The 25,192-nt window shown below is 41.0% G+C and overlaps 2 protein-coding genes and 1 long non-coding RNA gene across 3 annotated transcripts in view; 2 read left to right on the top strand and 1 right to left on the bottom strand.

Moving 5' to 3' along the window:
* The first annotated feature begins 822 nt into the window (after window positions 1–822).
* il7r (interleukin 7 receptor) lies at window positions 823–4,134 on the top strand. The gene is made up of 8 exons (XM_049727396.1): window positions 823–962; window positions 1,165–1,288; window positions 1,432–1,586; window positions 1,922–2,073; window positions 2,139–2,295; window positions 2,370–2,475; window positions 2,541–2,613; window positions 2,677–4,134. Exons 1-8 carry the CDS (start codon window positions 839–841, stop codon window positions 3,019–3,021), a joined length of 1,236 nt encoding a protein of 411 aa, XP_049583353.1. The 5' UTR covers window positions 823–838; the 3' UTR covers window positions 3,022–4,134.
* Window positions 827–2,825, bottom strand: LOC125973348 (uncharacterized). The gene is made up of 3 exons (XR_007483129.1): window positions 2,694–2,825; window positions 1,442–2,463; window positions 827–958 (listed from the first exon to the last, which is right to left on the bottom strand). It is a non-coding gene; the product is annotated as an uncharacterized lncRNA (long non-coding RNA).
* The window catches only part of pard3bb (par-3 family cell polarity regulator beta b), a 100,174-nt gene continuing 78,861 nt past the window's right edge, over window positions 3,880–25,192 (top strand). Inside the window, exon 1 of the mRNA XM_049727370.2 lies at window positions 3,880–4,015. The gene's annotated coding sequence lies outside the window, so the exon portion shown is untranslated. The remainder of the gene's footprint in view (window positions 4,016–25,192) is intronic.

The raw sequence follows: 25,192 nt of genomic DNA, 5'->3' as shown, positions 1-25,192 counted from the left end.
ATTCCTCGACTGCGACTGTTTGACTGTCTCAGCATGTTGAGGCCACCAGAAATGCGGCGGCAAGTAGCATAAACAGGTGGCTCATCAGATTCCTATCAATGCATGGGTGGGAGGCGACTAAACGCTAAAACCACAGCTGAAGATGTTTTGCGATGCTGTGCCGAGATACAAACCTCAGGCGTGTGGTTTGGCGGGGGCGAGTTTCTGGAGTGGGTTTACTTTGCACTAGACTGTATTGCTTCAGATGTCATTTTTCACAGAACAAGCAAATTGTGTGTGTACTGTATTTGGACTTTCTCCTCAAATGTGGATCACAGCACAAAATGAAAGTCGGTTCCCAATCCTGCTGAATCATTTTCTAGTTGTCTATTTTGAGTGAAACTACATTCGGGTCCAGGAATCTGTGGTAACCGAGGTAACCAGAACAGAGGCCATTGCCTTTTCTGCACTTCATTGTTTACAAGTAGAAGATGACAACAATGAAACAGCCTGTCTGAAAACATTCAGGTGCTACTGAAGAATCATGTGACCTTAACTGATATCAACTAATAGGTGTGCCAAGGGTGTCATAGGTAAGAAGTTGCCAGTCGTCACAGCGACAGAACGGCCTAGCTCGAATTATGAACAAGCCAGATCTAACAACACGGAAGAAATCAAGTTCACAAGTCTCGATTTACAACTCCTCAAAATGATGTCAACATCTGATGTTCTGAGCATCCTGTGTACAGTCTGAAGCCGTCCTGCCTCGGAGCCGCTCAACCCCTCCTCTTCCTTTCTGACGAAAAGAGCTGTCAGTTTCAGTCAAGTCATCTGAAAACGAAAAGAAGAGGCAGACAAGATGCTGTTTGGCTGCCGGATAGCCGAGCCGCCGCCGCCGCCGTCGCTGTTGCGAATGCTGCCGATGCTGTTGCTGCTCCCGGCGGCTTGTCTGGCTCAGAGTGGAGACGGAGACTCTGACCTGGGTGAGACCAGCAATGGTTTGATCGATACAAGACACTTGTGCTTTATCACTAACGTTGTCTGACTTCACCCCTTGGTGTTGGGAAAATCTCTCTCTATATATATATTAAGGGTTAAGCTTAATTGCGTTACGATCATGTGAAAAATGTCTCCCGGCTGTTCCTGGCTACGTTAGCAAATATTTGGCTTTATATAAATTTCCAGACTCCAGAATCAGCTGCACCTCCCACATCACAACAGTAGAAAGCAGTTTAACCTGCAAGCTAACCGGCAACGGGAGCGAGGATGACGAAGATGAGGATGACGGCGTGGAATCGATGACCGTGTGGTAAATGTTTTGGAGAAAATGCAAGCCTGGCTGTCACTGACAAGACAATTTGTGTTGACATTTTGGCAACTGTCAATTAACCTGATGAGCTTTGTACAACATGTTTTTTTTTTAATTCATAAGCATTTTTTTTCTGCTTTCAGTTTCACCAACCTGCAAGTGAACAAAATAAGATGTCTGAGAGAGTCGGGAGGTTCGATCACCTCAACCAAACTGAATCCCCTGGCCGGTCTCAATTTGACCATCCGCCTGAAGAAGGGCGCCATCATCCGGAAGACAGTCCAACTGAAGAAAATTGGTAACAATTCATAAAATCAAACTGGATGACGTGTAAAATATCTGTCAAGTTTGAAAAATGTTCACACGTTTAATTTTAATCGAAAAATGTACTTGCACATTTCAGTGGGCAAACAACCTGAAATTCCGTACTGGGGAGAAAACCAAACATTATTCCAAAAATAAAGTGTTGATGCAGCCAGAACCCAGACCTAAATATTCTTCAATTTGACAATTGAAAAGAGATCCCGTGTCCTTAAATTCATTTTTGACGCTTTTGAGATTCGTCTTCATCTGTACTTTTAATCAAAGTTGACTTTTCAGAACCTGACCCGGTTGTCTATTGTGTCCTTGCAGTTAAACCTCGCAGTCCCGAGGTTTGGAACGTAACGTTGAAGCGCGACTCAAATCAGGCTGTGTTTCACATTCGGACTCCTTACCAGAAGGAGTACCTGAAAGTTCAAAATCAACTTTTCCAGCTGGTCATTTGGAGTCCCGGCAAGAAAATGGTAATCATGGATTAACGTCCCCATGCTTGCTGTGCGTTGATCAACGTCGTACTCCTTTACTGCAGGTTCGAAATATTTCCGCATCAGATACAATGACCATCGACATGGAGCACCTCGGTAAAAACTTGAAATATCAGGTCAAAGTACGAGCAATACCCTACGTTTCCTTCAAGGGGAGTTGGAGCGAATGGAGCAACCCGTTGACCTTCTCCATTCCTGAAGGTGAGAGAAGCTCCTCCTACTTTTGACCATTTCAATAAACTGCAAAACAGTAACGGCTTTCCGTTGATCCTCAGCGCGGACACAAAATCACGAGAGAGAGAAAGTGACGAGTAAGCTGGTTGTGTGTCTTCTCTCTTTGGTGGCGCTGACGTCCATCTTGGGGTTCTTCTGGAAAAAAAAGTAGGAATCTCTGAATGGACCTGCTTAAAAATAATTTCGCCACTTAATTTTTTTCCCCCCCTCAGACTGTTTTCTTACATGTGGCCCAGCATTCCGCATCCGAAACCCACACTGGTGCCCAACTGCAGGCCCAATAAAGTGAGTTTTACCTCAATCACAGTCTTTGTGAACATTTCTCATCATTGTTTTGTTTGTTTTCAGGTTTCCCTTGTACTCACCATAAAACCAGAAGAGTTCAGCACACTTAAAATCTACCCAGTGGTGGAAACAGAAAGAATCCTGGACGCTATCCATTGTGCAACTACACTGGCCACTTATCCCGGCTCCACGCAAAACTTTGATTGCAGCACCAGCACGGAAGAGCTGGAGCTTTCCATCTCGCACAACAGCAGCTGCTCCGATGGAGACGACAGTCTCCAGAGCGCCAGTTTGCCGCTTGTGGCGAACGCACCACTCAGTCCAGGAGACTCGACGTCTGGTATGTTAGGAGCCCATCAAAAGGAGGAGGATTATGTTACAATGTCCAGTTTCTACCAGGTCAAGTAGGACGGAGAAGAAGAAGGTGTATCAGTTCGTGCGGAGTCAAAAATGAAACCACTGACCGCCGTGTGTTTATATATCAACTTGCACAATCATGACACGGCAAATTTCTAAACTGGGCCATGTGACCATTTAGCGTCATGGCAGCCTGAGAAATGTCAATCTTCAATGCGTTTCTGATGGTTTTATACTCTACATAGTGTGTTTTTTCTAACTTTAATTGTGACTTTGTAGATAACCAATGGGAGCCTTCGTAAGGGGAGCAAAGCTGCTATTTTCTGAAGTTGTTTCAGCATGTTTCGTCGTCATTATATCTGACGGTTTTGTTATTAGTGTTATTTGTTGTACAGGATGTGGACATATAAAACAGGATGTGTTGCTGTAGCAATCATATTTGCTCAAACCTGCAACGACCATGTTTTTGCGGCTAGAAACTTTCAATTATATGACAGTGCATTTTGCTGCTGCTGCTGCTGCTGCTGCTAATTATGTTTATTGTTATAAATGTTATGCTGATAATTTTTATTTCCTTTTTTTTTTGTCACACACACATGCACACCGTCACATACGAGAACTCAAACTCATGGTGTCTGTACACAAGTCAGGCGAGTGTACCACTACACCAATTTCCATTTCTATCATTTAACAGACTGTGGATTTATGATATCACTGACACACCTTTTTGGTTTGTGACATCACTAACCCCGCCTCCACAATTTTCAATTCATCCCTGAAGTTTCTTTACAAACAATTATGCATGTATGGCTGGAGAACATCCACTGTTTTCCTCCCTTCAGCCGAGCAACATAAAAAGGCTTGTGGCTGGACTTTATCAATTCATGGAACGCATGCCCAAACCACTCCCAAAATGTTAATTTGTAACAAACAGTTTAAGGATGATTGAGCAATCTGGGACAATACAATTCTGGATTTGCAAAACATCTTTAATTTTCCATGGGAGCGATACAAACTGTCTGACACAGTAAGCGACACTGTCCAAGTAAGTCTATTTTTGAAGTTATTTCCTTCAGTATGTATTATAATGTGCCCTTTTTTGAATTGTTTGTTAGCTTTGCAGCTAACAGCCCGGTTGATTAAAATGGTGAGGCCTAGCCATCAGCTGACTTTTTCCTGTGTCTTCTTGGGTGTGTTTTAAGCAAGTGTAGCAAATCTGAGCACATTCCCCACTTCAAATTATGAGCTCCTCAAATTCTAACAGGAGACCTATTTTTAGTCCCCCCCTCCCATTTTAAAATGGTGAGTCTTACCCATCTTTGGTGAGTCAATGAAGGAATGCTGGTATTGCCTGGCTCTGTAACTATATATTTGCAAAATAACAGCCTGTCCAAATATATATATATTTTTTTACATTAGGGTTGTATATAGTGCTGTCATCTGTGAGGGGTGAGCCATGCTAGTTTTAAATAAAGTTTATGGAGCAAGAAACATTCAATTTGAGAAATTTTAAATAGTGCAAATAAATGTTTGCATCCAATGTCAGACAACGGTGACTGTGACGCATATTATGAGCACAAAAAAAACCGCATTTTAAAATCATAAGCTCACTTTAAGTACAGAACGAACTAAAATAAAACCAAAATGTAAGAGTCTTTATATATTTTCTTGAGTCACAAAGAGTCACACTGAGGCAGAAGGATCAAAGTCGCAAGCTGTGGCTTGCAGACAAATATAAAAAAAATAAATCTTTTTTGTGTGGTCCGTGACCAGCGGAATTATCTATTTCTCCCTTTAAACAGGGAGGATAAACAGAGGGGCTCCCCTAACCCTGAAAGGCGATATTTTTATATTGTGCTCACAAATCATCTGGATCACAAACAAACAGCAATAAAATGTTGCCCACGAGTAAATAAGATTTATTTGAACAAACAAAGGTCCGACAATTTGGTTTACGGTGAAAAAGTAATAAGCACTTGTCACAACATCCTGTTCCTTTGCAACAGTGGTCAGCTACTGTTTAGCCATGTCACCATCTTGTTTCTAACGATTCCTTCCTTTACCATCCATCCTTGAGCCCCTTTTGCCTTTCCCATTGCTTCTTTGCTGATGGCCGCTATTATTAAAAGCTATGTCACCCATGCCTGTTATTGATGCCCTTTCATTACTCATTATGCTGGAGTGCTGGCGTTAGTGCTGACTGGCCAAAAAACGGCTGACACGACACACAGGAACAACTTTTAACAGCACGCACGTGTCACATATTCAAATGCAAATCACACTAAGGATTTATTGAATCCCGACTCCTGTGTGCCGAGTCATAATACTGCTTGATCCGGTCATTGGATTTTATGGTTTATTAATATTTTTATATTTAACATCAATTTAACAAATAGATTTAGTAAAAATTATGCATTGGCTTGCTTCTCTGCAGCAAATGAACAACACGTGTCCATAGCAGGCTAATGAGATGTTCGATGGTAAACTGTTTATAAATTCATCTGATCTATTGCTCTTGGTATCACTCAATATTTCAAATGTGTTTGTAATGTTTTATTAAAAAAACGTGCTATAAATTCTGTAAATAATATGCCAAGTGAGTGCCCCTGTAATCGAAGCGGCTTACTGTCTTTCGTACTATGATTTAACACGTTCATGGTGTTAAAATGCTTTTGATGTGATTTTTCTCAAATAGTGTTTACTTAAGAACAGAGTGTTCTGGGTGTTATTAAAAACACCCACACAATTTTGCAAGATAAGCTGACACGTGTAAATGGCACTCATCGGACTAACAAGCAAAGTGTACCTCAACATACACAATTTTTATAGTCTGGGTAACCTCTTTGTCATTTCTCCCAAGGATAAAGACGCTTTCACCGCGGCTTGTGTTTTTGTTCACAAGTTTATATGATTTTTATTGTGATGATGAATTGGTCTCCTTGCAAGGATGTTCCCGTGAAACATTTGTTGTAAAAATGATAAAATCCCCTCTCCTAGCCGAAACCATTATGCAAGTACAAATGTTAGCCACTAAATAAGTTTCTTCACCTTGTATGACCAGCTAGGATCATTTGAAGGCTTGACGCAGAAGTATGAGACGTTACGATCTAAACCAAAAATTAGCTAGCATTAGCTAACTGTGTTAGCTTTGGCTAAGTAGCATTTACATGATTGCTTTGCGATGTAGTCGACCTTTCTTCTTATTTTGTTTGGCCGAACCAATGTTGGCTTCATGGTCCAAAATCTTGTGAGCAGCAGAAACTGAAAGCTAAATTCATAAAGAGACTGCGACGATATTGTGTTGCACACAAATTGCGGCGTGATAAATTTGTTTCGGAACAAACGTCGTCAACGCAACGCTGCCCCCCGTCTCCTTGACTGATTGCGGCGAACAAGCTCGGCCTTCCATTCATCACGCGTCTTTATGGCCTCTTTGGGGAGGGCATAGATGTCTCGTAGCCTCGCTCTGTTTGTTTGTGGCGTCAAAGAATGTATGTGAGCGTCCGGATAGGCTCGGTCAGGCAATTAAGCAGCTGTGCTAATGATTTCGGTGGTTTACAACGCCATACGAGCCTTTACGGCTTTTGTTGTCACCCTAATTTAGTGCTTTGGGCTATAATGTGCTGAGTGGTTTGTTTGGCCCATTGAGCTTGCCTTTCCTCATAAACACCTACCTTCACGCACAAAATGCAAATGATGCTCTCTCACTTTTACATACGCACACACGCATTACTGCTCTTTTATGGCGTGTGTGTTTTTTTATGACGGGTGTCTAGCGATTCACCTCGGGAGCAATCACAAGCTGTAGATCTGGATGATCATCAAGTGTGGTGTGCAAGAAGGCTGTGGAGGCTCTCCATTGTGTACTGAGATATCCTCCATGAATATAGAGAAGCTATACATCTATCCAAGTATCATCCCTCCATCCCTCCATCTATACACAACGCACGCACACAAACACAGTCGCTATCTCTAACTTTCACCAAGCTCCACTTCAGTCATGTTCGGCCTATTAAGCACAATAGAAAAAATACGAATGGAAAACTTTGTTATTGTGTGAGGTGACAATGCATACAGTGCCGTGAAAAAGTTTGTGAACCCTTAGGATTTTACAATATATTTGCACTTTTTTTAAAGAAATGACGGTGACAAGTTTACAAAAGTGTTACAGGATATTGACACAAGGCTAGTTAGCATTGACACAAATCTGCAAAACCCTGTTTTAACAGGAAGCATAAGAAAATAGCAAAAAAATCAAAACACAGGTGTGAATAAGTTTGTGAACCTTTCCACCTATAGAAGTTAAAACTGACTGTGTGACATGTCTTTCAATACTAGATGACTTCGGGTAATTTCATGTGACTTGACAGACCTTAAAGCCACACTTGTTGTATACGCACCTGAATGTACTTGTCATTTAGTAGAGCTATACCTGCGTGGACACAAACATTACAAATCTAGCAATGGGAAGATCTAAAGAGCTGTCTCCAGACCACAGAGGAGCAATAATTGCAGCTCACAAATCTGGAAAAGGTTACAAAACCATAGCCAAAGATCTGCAGCTACATGTTTCAACTGTAAGACAAGTGATTTACAAGTACCAAGAACATGGAGTAACTACTTCACTTCGAAGATCTGGTCGTCCAAGGAAGATAACAGGCAGAGCAGAAAGAGAGATGGTGAGAGAAGTCACTGATAACCCCAGACTTACCTCTAGAGACCTTCAGAAATCTCTCTCAAGCAAAGGAATTGAAGTTCATGACAGCACCATCAGAAAAAGACTGGCTCAGAATAACCTTCATGGAAGGGTAGCAAGGAAGAAGCCATTACTATCAAAAAAGAATATTGCAGCTCGGTTAAAATTTGCTCAAGAGCACATAGGAAAGCCTCAAGAATTTTGGAACAACATTTTATGGACTGATGAATCTAAAATAGAACTTTTTGGCCAAAATCAAAACAGATTTGTTTGGAGACGACCAAACACAGCTTATCAACAAAAGCACCTCATCCCTACTGTAAAACATGGAGGAGGACGAGTACTCGTATGGGGCTGCTTTGCAGCAGCAGGACCAGGGCAACTTACCATCATAGAAGGAATCATGAATTCCGAGGTTTACCAAAATATTCTGGAAGAAAACGTTAAACCGTCTGTAAAGAAGCTCAAGTTAGGAAGAAACTGGATGCTGCAACAGGACAATGATCCAAAGCATGCAAGTAAATCAACATCGGAATGGCTCAAAAAGAAAAAATTCAATGTTCTGGAGTGGCCCAGTCAAAGTCCAGACTTAAATCCGATAGAAATGTTGTGGTCGGACCTGAAAAAAGCAGTGCACCAAAGAAAACCATCAAACCTTGGACAACTGAAGCAGTTCTGCAGGGAGGAGTGGCCCAAAATCTCCCCAGCTCGATGTGAGAGACTCGTCAGTACTTACAAGAAAAGATTGCAAGAAGTCATTGCTGCTAAAGGAGGTGCAACAAGCTATTAACTCTGACTGTTGGCAAGGGTTCACAAACTTATTCACAACTGCGTTTTCATTATTTTGTTATTCTTGTGTGTTTATAGTTAAAATATAGTCCTATTAATTTGTATTCAGCCATAATGGCAATGTGTCACCATTCTGTAACACTATTGTGAACTTGTCTCCGTTATTTCTTTAAAAAAATGCAAATATATTGTAAAATCCTAAGGGTTCACAAACTTTTTCACGGCACTGTAATTAGCAAATAAATCAAGGATGCAATCCTGGATATATTGGATTATATAAAGTGATAAAGAGTATTAAAGGAATAAGTCACCTCACTCACAGATGCATCGGCCTTTTGTGGCACCAGATGCAACCCCAAGTAAACCATTACAGAAGCATTAGCGCCTCAATAAACAAACCCTTGAGTTAGCTGACAAGCTCGTCGGCATGTTGCGTTGAACCCTGCTTGATGGCTGCGGTTCTTGTTGTCAAATCAACTTAAACGTGACGTCAAATCACGTGCGTGTGTGCGCGTTGTTTGCTTGCCTGCACATATATGTGTGTGAGCGTGCATATACCCAACTCCCCGACCTGTGTGTGTATGTGTTGCACAGGGTCTTAATTAATCTTTGTCATTAATAATTTAATCATGGCTTTTTGTTTAATAAACAGTCTGGCAGTGATGTATTGCGGCTAGGTCAAGTAATTTGATTGGTGGCGGAAAGAAGCTGGCTATGCATATCTCTCTCTCTTTCTCTCTCATTCTCTCTCACTCACTTTCTTGCCCCAGCATAGAAACGATAGCACTCAGGGGCCCCGCCAAGTGTGCACACGCAACAGGGAGAGGGCAATTACGCTAAGATGCAATAATGATCGGTGATGTATGGTGGAGAGTGGCGGTTCTTTCACGGCGCATTTCAACTAATGGAATAAATAGTATGAGTGGAGAGGCAAGAAAATCCAAAATATTTTATTAAGTACATTTCCATCACAGTCTCAACATTTTACAATTATTCCGAGACTCCAAATGGAGCTGGATGTGAGTTTCTGCTCCTTCTGAGCACATTTATTAATGAACCTGGGCCCTGGGCCAAATACTTTAGCCAATAATTCATCTTGTTAACACTAGGTGGCACTCTTGAACAGTCAGCCTCAAACGGCATCTTGTCCTCACAATTTTTCTCCGGCGTGTCACATTCTAAGAGACTCATCTTTTAGCATGTCAAAGGCAATACGCCATTGGGATGCAGGCTGTAGGGTGGAGCATAATATAGAAAAGCTTCGTCTTTCTCAACTTCACAATTTTATTTTTAATTTAAAACAGAGCAGAGGCCTAGTGCCTCCTCTTTCCTCTCACTGTCTGGTCTATTGCAGTTCAAGGCGAGGGTAGTAATAATGTGGCAAGGGATACACTTTAGCGGCCAACGTTGCCTGGTAGTGGTTACACCAACAGTGTGACCCCTCTAAATTACTTTTTTCTAGGAGGTACTTTTGTTTGTTGAAGCTGAGATTGTAATGAAAGAACTTGGTTACTTTGTGATTAAATGGCCGTGTGACGACAACAGGTACTTTTCGGAAAGTCAATTTTCTGTAAAGTGTCCCCTTTTAAAGATAATGAAGGGCCGTTGTGGTCTTCCTCGTTTAACGTTATTGCGGACTTAGTGTCAGAGCGAGGTGGGTAGATTTGTAAAACATTTGTAGCCAAGTAAGAGTATGTTACTTTATGGCAATGTGATTAATGTGAAAGGAAAAAGTAGTCCTCCAATTATTTCTCTCTGTATTCAGTCAAAAAGATACTCGAGTACTGAGAAATCAGTAAGATCACTTAAAAAAAAACATAAAGGCAAATAAAGAAACAATAAATAAAATAGCTCTCTTTTTTTACCAATTGTTTATCAACTGAATATAATTTGATGACATTGAACTTTGACAGTAATAATATTTTGACCAATCATGTTCAGCCTTTCTCAGAAGTCCCAAGACTATGTTTCTGCCAAGGTCACAAAGTCTGTATTAAATAAAGCAGTTACCCTATAATAGAGTAAAGCAGACGTCCCGCTCGGTACTGTTCTGCCCTGATGTTGACTTGATGTATTGTTTCTACAACAGTTCACTTGAAAGATTAGAGTGGCCCTTTTTTCGTAATTATCTCATTCATCATCCATAACAATGATAAAACAAAAGCAAGCACTATTCCTTATTACATACTTACAAACTGTGACTTCGAATAAGAATAGAGTAGCTTTTAAGTGTGTCATTAGTTAATATAATTATAGTTGTCACTATCAGACTAATGAAACATATCATTCATGCACATTCATGTGTAATGTATATTACGGACTTCAGTTTTTATTTTTTCTCCATCCTATGCAGCTGAGGCCAGTTTGGGTTTCAGCCGCTGTCAATCATGGACATCGGCACGCCCCTACTTAGTCTAAGTGATTTCTAAATACCGGTATAAGCCTCATTTCAATTTGAGTGGTGTACTATTATTTTATGACCAATCCTGGAGGATTTCTTTCTATAACACGAGACAAGCTCTTATGCTAATTCGCTACCATAATGGTTTGCTCATACTTCATAAACATTTAAATTGCGTTACATGTATTTTTAGTGGCGTGCCTTATAGAAGAATGTAAGCCCGTCTGCTTACTTATGCTCATTTATTGCCCGAGTTGGACCAACCAACCTTTCAATCTCCTTCTTATACATCCATATAATTATAGACATTTTGTATGAAAAAGCTAATGAGGGCAGCATCCACTTAGGAACCACTTAGCTAGGCACAAAAATACTGTTCCCTGCCGTCTTAGAGTTATAATGCACCAAACAACACAGTCGTACGTCATCGCCTTCACTCATATGTCATGCAACAGCTTCAACTTTATGATTTATTGGTTTTTATTCCTCAATTTCTTCCCCCGTGCCTTCAAAGAAACCCAATGCAGCTCTGCTTACCGTTTGGCCTTGCCACTCATGGGAGATTTTGGTATTTCTGCACGATAGTGTTTCGACGGTGGTTCACTTGCTGTGAGGCCGCTGGTTATGAAATTATCCCCACTGTTATATAACAGTGGGGGCGGAAGTGCCAAACGTTTGTTAGAAATAGCCGGATAACAAAAGATTTTCTTGGTTGTTTACGGTAATTTCACACTTGACGGGACACACGGCAGCACTCCTGACTATTGTAAACAGGCAATTATAAATAGTCCGTTTTCCATGAGAGGTCTCCTTCAAATCTCAGACCGCTGTCTATTTTCTATTCTAACTTTGAACCCTGTGAGTGCTAACAAAGTGTTTTCAGGGGCAGTTAACTGTAATTTATTTCTTTGCACTAGTCTCAAATGAAGTGACACCTCCCCTCCCTTGAGCACGACTTGATTAATTAGACAATGCATTGCGATTGTGACACTCCAAGTGGTGCATGTAACATGTGCTGTAATAAACACACAGATTTATCCCCCACCCCCAAAAAAATTACCGATTCCATTAGGGATTGGATGTTAGCAGTGTGTAAAACGGGCTGTTTATGCACATGCTTTCATTTATGCTCCTGTAAGAATATATATGCGTGCTCTCATCCAAATGATATAAAAGTGTGTCTGTCAGACGGGCTCATTATCACAGCAGTGGGTACCGAGCGGGTCCAATATGCCCCCGCGCAAGACTGAACAAATGTTTACTATGAAAGAAGTCGTCTGACATGACACTGCACCCTCGCACACAATTGTGCTAATCACCACACTCGCAAAATCTAAATGCTCACTGCTGAATACACACCAGCTGGCCGCTACTCCTTGCACATTTAATCAGAGTCCATAGAGAGAAAATTCTGCCCTTACACGGATGATCACGTTCATTTTGAATTGACACTGACAAAGGTATCAACAGAATATAATTGATATTTTCTGAAAGGAATTTCTATTATTATTTGCTATTTGCATTTTCAAATGCCAATACCAATAATTTTGGAGTTGTTTTGGGTGAAAAATAAAAATCTAATATTTAATGGATTTAAATAAAGCCTTTAAAATCTCCCTGTGTCCCTTAAACACAAAGCAAACACTCTTAATAGCGTACCAGGCCGAGGACAAAACAGCAGCCTTATATGTACTTGAGTTTTTTGTGTAGGTTCTTTAATGTCCTTTGCAATTCTTTCAAAGGGTTTCATCTTTTCTGTCGGAAGGAACTAAACATGTCCACTGGCTTCATTTAATGTTTGAGACGCTTGAGCAATGATGAAGAGAGAGAACGAGAGAGAGTTGGCAAATGACTTGCAGTTTTTTTTTACAATAAGATGTAATCGTAATCGTGCTATTTTCATTACCTAATTTGAACTCAACCTGGTTCCCTCAAAAACAAAACAAAAAAAGACAAATATCACACAAAGAAAAACTTTTCTTAATCTTTCATTAAAATTCACACACGCTGGGTGATGCCAAGTAACATTCTGATTAGCTTAATTAGCTGATGAAGTAGCAAATTACACCTTCAATGTGATTTCTGGGCTCAAGGAGAATGACTTAATCAAATACAATCACAATGGAATAAGTACTTTATTCATTTACGACAGCAGCTACCGGCTACTACATTTGAAACACTAAAATATATATATTTTTTTACTATCCACTCTACACATGTAGATGAATGAATAACCACACTGTGAAAACCACCGACTAACATATCCCATGACTCTGACCGGATCGTTGACCTCACAATAATAGCAGATATGGAGACCCGATCGGGAGCTGGTGACAGCATTGGAAATGTGAAGGAACAGTTTATGGAGCCAGCTGATGTGTTTGTAGACCGAGGCACACACATGCGCACACGCATACACATCCCTGTTGTCATGGGTACCCAGCCGACTAAAATAACTTGGTGGTCTTTGTTCAAACATCTGTACAGTTACCAGCCTTCCTCTTGCTTTCACTCTACTCCCACATTTAAAAAGCAGGTGTGAGGCATCATGTAAATAAATAATGCGGAATTATTTAGTCTAAACGTTACATATAGCGACATTATGTTTAACTGCTACGGCTAGTTTAATATTAATGCAATTACGCGGTGCCATTTAATTATAATTAACAAGTGATGCTCCTAATGTAGTAAGTGCTTTATTTGTTTTATTCAAAGAGATTGTTCTAATGAGCTAATTGTCTATAGGCAAACTCAATTTGTTGTAGTTCATCAGTTCTGTGTTAGCCATGCGTCACATTGGTATTAACCTTGATGGAGAGCATCATGAACAATAGCTGTACTTGATTTATGAGGCTGCTGTAATTATACACAAATCCATATTTCCTCAAACAGGGGTGTTCGCGCTAATAGACAGTGTTGCCATTAAAAGCCCAAAGCAAACAAGTGCTCTTGCTTTCTCACTGCATGTCCAATAAAGTGATTTTTATTTTGAAAATTTTCTGAATATTGGCATACTACAGGATCACAAATTCAATCTGAATCTTCATGTAAATGCAGCTCAGCTTTCAAACTGGGTTAGAGCTTTCTGACCACGCTCACACACATGCGCAGGGCCACCAGTGCCGAAACACACAAAGATCCCCCCCCCCCCCCCCCACACACACACACACACACCACACACACGCACACAAAAAGATCCCACACAGAGCACACACTGTGCCAGTCCACTTAACCAAACCACTCTCTTTCTGAAAATGGCTGATTTGAGCCCCTGTAGCCCCTAATCATCCAATCAGGGACAGGCCAATCTCCTCCCCACTGGGCCTATCAGAACCTTTCGCTCAGGTTCTACTGCTCCCGTGGCGATGGCAAACCAAGTTGTGTTCAGAGTGCCCTGCCACTCATTCTGTCCTGCAAGTCCCCCCCCACCTTTGCAATTCATTTTTGCAGCCATTGCAGGTTTTCAGCCACGAGGCTAAAATGCATATTGACAAGATTCACAACAGGTCACATATGTTCTATTTAGTTCATTACTTTTATACCACCTCTCAAATATAGCGTGAGTCATGTGTGATTACGTTGGCAATGTTGGAGTGTCTCCGTTGTATTTGAAGCGTAATCCATGCTGCGTCCAGTCCTTTGTGCTCAGATTGGCATCATTAGCATCAGAAGAAGGAAATTACCCCCTTGAATAAGATCTGTGATTTCTGAGTGTGTGAAAATGAAGATTTAATCAAAAGTAATCACTATGGAATAATTGAGACTTTTATCTCATGCTAAATGTTATAATAGGAAAAGTTATGGTTTGAAGATGGAGAGTTTATATTTTCATTTTTAATTCAACATCCCGAGAGAGAGCAACACTTTATTTGCCTTGCACTTGTTTGATTGCTGTTGAAGTGACCACAGATTCTGATCTTGTGCTTGGTTGAGAACATCGAGGTGCTGGATTTTAACACAAATCTGCTTTTTCCTGCTAGCTTGATGACAAAATTACACTACCGTAATTTCCGGACTATAAGTCGCGGTTTTTTTCATAGTTTGGGTGGGGGGGCGACTTATACTCAGGAGCGACTTATATATGTTTTTTTTCACAAATTTTTACTTGATCATTAAGACATCACTTACAAGTATAGTTGACCACTTCCTATGTTATTTTTAATATAGTTGATCAATTCACATGCTTTTATATCTTTATCTTGAACATATTCAAAACATAATAAAGAAGGAAAACATCACATAAAGCAATTAAAACTTTAAAGCACCATATCCAAGTCCACTGTCTGCTGTATGTACACTTGCTCCATTTTTGCTCCTCTTATATTTATTATTATTATTTATTATTATTTGTTTATTTATCATTTATTCAATACTCTTATTTATTCATTGTTAGTGCCTTCTTGGTTTTTTTTTGTGTTGCTTGTATGCATATGTGTACTATCTCACCAAGGGATAGTGGAAATGTAATTTCAATCTCTTTGTGTGTCTTAGTATATAAAAAAATATATCGACGATAAAGCAGACTTTGACTTTGATAAAACAACCCAAAAAAATTATATTTTCAGACGAAACTGGATGAGGGCGCTCTAAATTTTACCATTGGGCGTGACTCATCAACTGGGTGGGCTTAAGAAAAATGGCACCAAAAAGAAACTCATATTTTGCAGGTTACAAACTTCAAGTTGTAAAATATGCAGCTGAAAACAGTAATCGAGCAGCAGAAAGAAAGTTTGGAGAACCGTGATGTACCAATGGATTACTATTTCAAGTGACGTCAGTAGCGCAGCGCGCCGGTTGTTTACATACAAACGTGCCCACACAAGGACTACCGGCATCATTAGCGGTGATCATTTCTAAGTGACACGGAGGACAAAGAGTTTGAAGGAATTAAGGATTTGGAGTGACATAGAAGGTTTGAAAAACTATTATGGCTTTTACGCACGCCCGGTCTCTACTGAGTCGGGGGCCGACGCTCGGCCGAGTGGCTGTCCGCGAACGGTGCGCGGGGCTCGGACATGGCCATTACGCACGCCCGGTCTGTCTGGAAGTCCACGCCGCCACACGCTTGGAAGTTTGTTTTGTTTAATAAAGAGCCGTTTACCAAACCTACGTCTATCCTTGTACTTTGTTAACGCTACAATATCGTTATATAGTAGATCTGTGGAATAAAGATGAGGCTGACGTCAGGGCGCACGCGCGGCGATGTTGACAAAGGACGAGGAATTTGATCGATGGATTTAATGGAATTAAAGTGCACGGATGGTTTGATAATATTATTGGCTTGTATTATAGTTATTTAAAATATAGTTTATCTATCGTTATATGAGCCTGTGGAATATTTTGAAGCGCAAGCGCCCTCAGCCGTGCGCACCCATTGTTGACAAAGAACGATCGATGGATTTAATGAATTGGAGTGACACCGATGGTTTTATAAACATGTTATTCATGTAATAGTTGTCCTTAATCACTCTATATGTTACGTCAGGCCCGTTCTCAGCTCTTTGTTTGTGTTTGTCACGTTAGCATACCTATCGTTTAGCCTGTTGTTGCTATTTAATGAATTGGAGTGACACCGATGGTTTTATAAACATGTTATTCATGTAATAGTTGTCCTTAATCACTCTATATGTTACGTCAGGCCCGTTCTCAGCTCTTTGTTTGAGTTTGTCACGTTAGCATACCTATCGTTTAGCCTGTTGTTGCTATTTAATGAATTGGAGTGACACTGATGGTTTTATGAACATGTTATTCATGTAATAGTTGTCCTTAATCCCTCTATATGTTACGTCAGGCCCGTTCTCAGCTCTTTGTTTGTGTTTGTCACGTTAGCATACCTATCGTTTAGCCTGTTGTTGCTATTTAATGAATTGGAGTGACACTGATGGTTTTATGAACATGTTATTCATGTAATAGTTGTCCTTAATCCCTCTATATGTTACGTCAGGCCCGTTCTCAGCTCTTTGTTTGTGTTTGTCACGTTAGCATACCTATCGTTTAGCCTGTTGTTGCTATCGTTTAGCCTGTTGTTGCTCGTTCATGACTGTTTTTGGTGTGGGATTTTGTCGAATAAATTGCCCCCAAAATGCGACTTATACTCCGAAGCGACTTATATATGTTTTTTTTCACTTTTTGGGGCATTTTATGGCTGGTGCGACTTATACTCCGGAGCGACTTATAGTCCGGAAAATACGGTAGTTGTTACTGAGTATTGATGGATTTACTCCAAAGCCCTGCAAGGTTCACTTGATCCTTGGTTTATGATGCAGCGCTCCTCATATAGCGGCCAGATCACACCCGTTTTTTTTTTTTTTTTTTAACACACGTTAAATCAAGTCTTAATTGCAGTGAGTACATTGAAATTTTCTTGTTTCAGTGGTGCCCAAACTGCAGCACAGGGACCATTTGTGGCCCGTTGTCCACTTAGTTGTGCTAAATCGTTTTCGGGCTTTGGTCATGTCACTTCCCCAGTTGGCGACTGGGATAGCTTCGTAGAATTAAACTGGAGAGAGCTGATTTGAGATAAGAGTGTTTTGAGTTAGAACATGAGATACACAACTTGTATGTCAAGGCACCAATGCACAGTTCAATACCGTTGACAAAGTGTGCGTGAATCCATAGCAGCCGAGGATGATGCCATGGTGATAAACAATCCAATAAGGTGGACCCGGACACGCAAATGGAAAACGCAAGTTTGCCTTCCATCGTAGCAAAGTGCACTATGGCGGCCGAGGCTAAGCCAGCAGAAAGGTGTCTTTTGTTCAGATGTGTTCATTTGGCAGCGTGAAAACAAGGCGCAGCATGTGAAAGGGGCCAAGAGAAAAACAAGCGTGTGCTTTTAGAACTGTAGTGGGAATGAGAAGAAGGGCAGGTGGAATTAGCTTTCTATCTGTCTCGGTGGCGGTGAAAGGGGACGTAATTAGAGAAAAAGCAATCTCCCTTCCATATCCATCTGTGTCTTTCTCCACCTGTACTCTCACTCAGCCCTCATCTCCATCACTTTCTCGCTTCCATCTCGCTGTTTTTGGCCATTTGATTTTCTCCTTTTGATGCTCCATAATGGATACATTCAGAATCCTCATCCCCGTCCTCCTCTTCTCTTCCATTATCCCCCTTTTGTCATGGGCTCTTTCCCTCCTCCTCCCCCTCCATCTCCTTCCCGCCTGCCCCGTTCCTCGCTTTTCCACCCGGCTCTCATTGCCCCGAGTGGGCCCCCATGCGGCGCTCCTGGCCATCAGTAATGGATCGTGGCCTCAGCTGATGGCGCAGATGAAATATTAGAAGGTGGCCAGAATTCTGTAAATGATCGGCTTATGAAGGCAAAGCGAACTCCTCGGTCGCCCTCACACATGTTCTTTGGGGCTCGGCTTGTTCTTTGCCGCCGTGGGTGACCCTGGCTTTGGTGTTGGTAAATCACACCAGCTCCATTCTCGAGTTCTATCAGTTAATCATCGACACCAATCTATTTTCTCCACTGGTGAACTGGAAAGAAGACAAAAAAAAGCCTCCCTCACCTTCCACCATGTCGCACTCAATCAGATTCTCCCCCCTTCATAGATGGGATTTGATAATGAGGGCTGTGACTTGATGTATTTTATACCCTCTTTTCTGTCTTCCGTCATCCACTTCCTCCTCTTATCGGAATCTCTTTATGGCAGCAGGTTGATAATGAGGATCAGAGTGTGTGTCTTTTCCATTAAAGCTACGGGTTCATAAACCAAATTGCAAATCAAACAAAAGTGCAGCGCTCGGGCATGAAGGACTCCGTGACATCAAGAAAACCTTTCAGTGTCTAGTAAGTAATGTCTGCTTGAAATTAGTGAGGGAACAACAAAATGGCATTTAGGAATAGAGACACACAGGGGAACACAAACGGCTCTAACGAGTAATTTATTCACGTGGCCGTGAATGTAAGCATAAGTGCACAAACGGGATGAAATAAATATTCTCGTCATGTGCATAACTTTAGCTTGGAGGCAGTTCATAATGCTGTCAATCTGGAATTGACCTTAATTGGATATTTTTCCTCTTTGTCCCTTTTTCTATTATACATGATAAACCAGTCCTCATCCATGTCTACCGTTCCCCCAGTTCCGGGAAATCAGGGTGGATGGATTACTGTAGGCGGCTCCTCAAGCTATCTGGTCAGACTTGCTCGAATCCATTTTCACACTGAGACATGATCAAAAAGCCTTATCGCGATTAGTTGGTTGAGTCCAAATCTATACCCCGAGGCTGCTCACCGTCTCTATCGTAGTGCTTGTCCTCATTAGGTTTCCTCATGATGGAATGAAAAAAACAGTTCAGGAACGGCCCCCAAACTGGCAGAATTGTTCAAGGGGGCTTGAGCCCGTTACAAACTAGCCATCGAAACCGTCTTTTACCTGTCTTGCTGACCCGGGTGTAAGGTAGCGATGCGGAATGGGGGATTGAAGTCACCTCAGGCTTCATCAGACAGTTTTCCGAGAAGAACCGGAACACCGCCAACCGGGACCGGAGTGTCAAGTTTAACACCCAAGACGCACTGTCACACGCCCGCTTTCTGTTGAAAGCAATCGTAGCTGTCGCCCTGACAGCTACAATTGATTATTTCATCGCGCCAAGGCACATGGGCCGCGCGACACGGTAATATCCCGCTTCGGTGAGTTGTGTCTGAAAGGGACAGGCGAATAAATCCCGGTTCCACTGTTCCGCCTCTGATGCGCCACTTTACCGGGAAGCCAGCTTGGGATGAAGATCGCTCAGATAGCGGCCTCCACTCTAATAGATGCCGCACCTCGATTAGCCGCTGAATGCGGTATACACAAAAAAACAAAAACTCGCTTCCGTTTCTACGGTGATGACATAACTCTAATTGATACCGTAATCCATTAGTTGAAATTGACAATCTAATACCGAATACGGAATGATATTAATTGTAAATTATCCCTTTGTTCAGCTTCTCTATAAAATAGTATGCAGCGCTTAATTATCCAGGAGACTGTGCTTTGCATAAGTGAGCAATAATTAAGCAATTGTCCTTTTACATAAATGGACTTCATTACCACGGTTCCTGCCTGTGCGTTGCAGATACGTCTTCAGTTTCCGTGCAGTCAAAGCTGTTGTTATTTCCCCAGTTCAGAATTTATTGTTTGGAGTCATTTCAGGTCACGAGTATGTGTATAAAAATTATTTGTAGTGTTTGAAACGGAAGTTAGTGCTCGCTTATATGTATATATTAGTGGAGTATAAATAAACGGTACAAAAAGTTTTCCAACTCAGTCGACACAACTGCATCATCATCATTTTACCAAGCAAACACCGAGACGTTAATCGGCGTATAAATCAGTCAAGTACTGCGTTGCAAACTGTCTGAAAGACCATTACTATGCAAATGAATGCAACACTGCCTCATATTTTGTCCCTAGCTGGAATCCAAACACGGTTTATCATGGTTAGAGTCATCACGCTATGACTAGCTGTAGAGTTTTTCTTTATGAGATGTAGTTTGTATCTGCTGTCACACTGTTTCACTTGAAGCGTTGCATTTAAAGTCTTAAATTCTGCCTTTTGCTTTAAGTTGTTAAAAATAGACGGACAGTACGAAATAGTAGAAGTACGAAAACCCTCTCAGTGTAAATCTAAGGCTATTTAATATTATGGGTAGCGTCCCCCCCCCATCTCAAACCAAATGTCGTCATTGTATCTGGCAAACATTTGTGATTTAAATGCGAAATTAATTTTTGTTTCGGGATTTCTTGGCGTTCTGGAACAGAGCAATTCACATAATTACGGGCAAGTAAGGAAGAAGGTCAAAAACAAAATTCCCACACCAAATCAGTATTCATTTCACTCTCGTAAGAGTATTTTGTCTCCGTTTCCTGATTGCTTTCCTCTCCTTCATCTGTCATTCTGTCTTTGTCTCTCCCTCGACTTGCTGTCCCCAGTGTTCGTTGCCACGTTGAGTTTTCGCAGCAATTCAAGCATGAATCTTTAATTAGCGACAGATGTTGTTCTTCTGTGTGTGTATGTTTGTGATGCTAACTACTCTTACTCACTGTCACCTCAATCCCAAGCTCCGTTTAATGAACACACTTGGCAAAGATGTGCCACGTCGCACACAACCGGAAAGGTTAGCACCGTCTGTCCGCACGTGTGCTTATTAACACGCCCACACGTGAATGCACACTTGCATCCGTCACTCAGGACGCAATATGTACACAACGCTGACGTTTTCAACCTCCTTTTCCATTTTCATTGATGCCCTCGTCTTCCCGTTTTTGTCCTCAATTGTTCAGCTGTTACTTGTGAATTATGTATCATTTCCTTATGGAGTGTGAAAAGCTTAGCTCGGGGCTATCGCTCCTCAGTAAACGGCCATTAGTTGTGTCTTTGCTCCATTTACAATTTGATGGGTGATTGGAATCTGTTTGCAGCCATAAAACTTTTATGTGCAGAAAATGGCACACGCGGAACTGAACATGATTTCATTCAAAAGTGGACTGATACTAACACAATGCAAAGCGAGTGCAATGCGGCAGGAATACGTTTGAGGAAATACATCTGGATGTGGGTTTTGGATTTTACATAAGCACGTCACAAGTGCAGTGATAATGAAACTTTGGAAAGTTTACATCCTCACGGAATGCCATCGAAACACTTATCGATTGTTCATGCTGACCTCTTTAAAATGCAGCGCGTGTCAGTAAAATAGATGCCGATAGGCCACTGAAAGTGAGCTTTGTGGGCTGAGAATAACAATAGATTAAAGAGACAGCGTAATTATTACACTATTTACACTATGGCTTGTTTTTACTTGAATATATCTAGTTTTTTATTCCTTGGTCACACTTGTTTGTGTACAATGTGTGTAGGTATAATTGAAAAAAAAAAAAAATGACCCCGGGCTAATGAAGAGAAAGGCAATGGAGAAAATATGCAATGCTTTGAAAAGGTCACTGTGTGTGTGTACGTGTGTGATTTCACCCAGCAATCCTGAATGCCAAATAAAATAGATTTTTTTTTCTCTCTGTACTGTATAATAGCAGGCGAATCCTTTTTTGACGCACAATTTCTCCTCCTCCCACTTTGTTTCTTTTTTCCCCCGCTCTTCTTTCTTTTAGCCCTGTGGTGCCCCGTGACCTGTTCAAACCTCGGCTTGCTGAAAATTCAATCTGAGTGCTGTGATCTATTCCTCCAATATCATACCCCCCATTACAGACTAAAATGTTCACCGAACCCCTATTCCGCGCACACATACACACACGCAGGCGAAAAGCAAGCACAAAGAAAACATGACAGAGGCATTTTCTTTACAAAAGCCAGTGTGCGGAGGGATGTGATTGTGAGTGGATTCAGGGGCACCACAGTCTCAGGCCAATCATCTATAATTCATTTTTCCAAGGCATACAGTAATATCTCAACCTGCCTTCTATTTCATCAAAGTGAACAAAGAAATGGAATTTTATATGAGGGGAGACTATGAAAATATTGTTCCTAATAAATAAATCTGAGGCTTTTTATTCGAGCCATACTGAGGTTTTGTAGAAGAGTTACGAAGTAAGGAAAGAAACATCTTCTCAGTCTCAAACAGGATTCAATGTGTATACATGTATATTTTCTGATGTGTTTCACCCTTCTTTAGTTATTTTGGTAATTTTCTATTTCTTTTATGTATTATTTATCTACAATGGAACCTTTGCTTTCATGTCAGAAAAATAAGAATGACTTAAAGCAGATTTAAACAAAAACTGAAGCAATAGGAATGAATGGAAATGCAGTTCATCTATTTCAGAGACCCCAAAATGTTATTATAAAATATTGTTTTATTATTTTATTTGGTGACAAGTCCTTGGTGTACTCACTCACATGTCTGCCATAGAAAATTGAAAACTCGTGTGCATGAATCAACTTGTTCCATTACCCTTGCATAGAGTTGTAATTTCCTCAATGTAAAAAGGCAATTTTATTCATCTATGTTGCTGAGTCTTCAAGATTGAAGATGAACATTTTAAAATGAATATTCCGTGTGATTCATACCATTGCAATTGGAAGTTAAAAAAAGCACATTAGACACTTTCCCTAGTCTGTAACTTTGCTCAGGCTCCACCATTTAGCTCATATAAAAATGCCATTGAAATGCATGAATCACTTCAACTGACAACTCTCATTCCAAAGGTGCCGCAATTGTCTTGTTTGAACTCCTCACCCTACTTCTACGACCAAGACCGTCACATTTTTCATTCCCCAAAGTTCCAGAGCGCAGGTGCAAGTGTAATATTGATAAATTGAGAGCTTCACCCACCAGCTCCATTTGTATTTTTACAGAGCTATTCATGCCCTGACGACTACCAATGCCAATCTCATCCTATTTTATGCTCCAGCTTCCATTCATGAAGACACAGTCCAAGATGGCTCCAACTGATGAGACTTTAGCGTATTATCACCTGGAGGTAAACTCACATTCATGCGGCAAAGACCCACGACCTCTGACTTGCAAATGTTGACAGTCATCCCTATCGTTTCACATTATCCTCCTGCCCCACACGCTGCCCGTTGGAGGTCACAGTCTGATGAGGGCAGCAAAACCAAACCTCATTTGCATAGAGCAGAGATGCTAACCTCAGGCCTCCAAACTGGACCCTCGCCAGCCCCTGATGGCATTTTGAGAATTAGCATTCAACAACGAGTCATGTTCAAATACCTTGCCAGGAATACAAAACGGTATAGTTTAAAAGCACTTACGATGTATAAAAGTGAACTTTAGTCGGTGGAATTCAGAGAAACTTCAAATAGTGGCAAGAGTGGATGGATGGATGGATGGATGGATGGATGGATGGATGGATGGATGGATGGATGGATGGATGGATGGATGGATGGATGGATGGATGGATGGATGGATGGATGGATGGATGGATGGATGGATGGATGGATGATCTTTCTGGTCTCACTCTCTGTTTCATGATTTCCACTAAGCACAGCCACAATCTAATAAGATCTGATACAAGTGTTGCAGCCCAAAGCAGCTGGAAAAGATTTAGTGGTGTCACTAAACCCAAACACAGCAGTTATGAGCGGTAATGGTTGTGCATAAAATTCAAAAAGTGGATCCAGGGGACAGCTGAGTCAGTATTAACAATGCCATTTCATGCACGGCCTTTGGATTCATTGTCGATGTTAATGCAGCATAGAATTAAATGCTTAAAGTGGTGTGCGGTTCCTCGTGTATCGCAGCACTGCAACTACAAATTGGATAGAATAATAAATGGTATGTCAAGAAGCCAAGCAGCAGGTGTTGTGAAGGTCCTTTCATGACACGATGCTTGGAAATGTTTCAAGAACCAACGCAGAAAATTAAACAGGAAGTCAGCCATTTTAAGTCCAATGCTACCATTTTGGACAAATTCTCGAGCTCATACAAATAATGATCAGAGCATAATGTCAACTTTGGGGATTCCTCATGAAAAAGTGGTGACAGCTCTAATCGACATTGTTTTTAAACCAGAAAAAAAAAAAGACTAGAAAAGTGAAACTATTAGAAACTAATAAAAACACACTCTTCAGAATCTACTCAAACAGATTGCTTTGCATTTTTTTTTTCTATCGATGGTGTGCAAATGTGGTATTCTTCAAGCATAATGAATCATTTGCATACAGGATGCACAAAATGAATGGTCTTTTGTCGCTACCGACTTATCTGACACGGCTCGTGAGTTTGCAGACGTACAGTAGGTCGATATGGAGGAATCCATACTCTGTAGCGTATCGCGCTTATATTATTACCGGCTTATGCCAAGCAACACATTGCATTCTTTGAACTGCTTGGGGATTAATCCAAAGAAAGCGTCTGTGTCAATCTCTGCTATTTTGCACAATGATAATGTTAAGATGAATAAAGCGGGCCGAGATGATGGTGCGTTTAACATAACAAAGAGGTTTTGCTTTCCATTGCCTCTCGTGCTCTGGAAAACCTTGACTTCATTCAGTGTGCAGTCAGTGGTAGTCAGTCTGCTATAAGCTCGTCTTTTATTATTTGCCTTGTTCTTTAAGCTGCTCTGGGCTTCTCTCTATTTCTTAACCCTCACAGCATATTCTCCGTCTCGTCTATCCTCTCTATTTCCTTGTTGGATTTTCTTCCTTCCTCTCTATTTCTTATCTCTCAAAGTCTGCTGGTTGTCTCAGGATTGGGTTTTGCAACTCCTCAAATATTTTTTTTATTGCTAACTCGTATTAGGATTTGTAAGGTGACTATTTGAAAGGTATGTTATTGAGTTCGGATTATAAGAGTAGCATATTTTCGGAGAAACGATTATTACGCAAAGTTATACGGTGTTGCGCAAAAGCCTTTGGAATTATTTTTA

Source organism: Syngnathus scovelli, chromosome 8 (genome assembly GCF_024217435.2).
Source record: "Syngnathus scovelli strain Florida chromosome 8, RoL_Ssco_1.2, whole genome shotgun sequence".
Lineage (NCBI taxonomy): Eukaryota > Metazoa > Chordata > Actinopteri > Syngnathiformes > Syngnathidae > Syngnathus > Syngnathus scovelli.
This window is presented reverse-complemented; position numbering and strand designations above follow the sequence as displayed.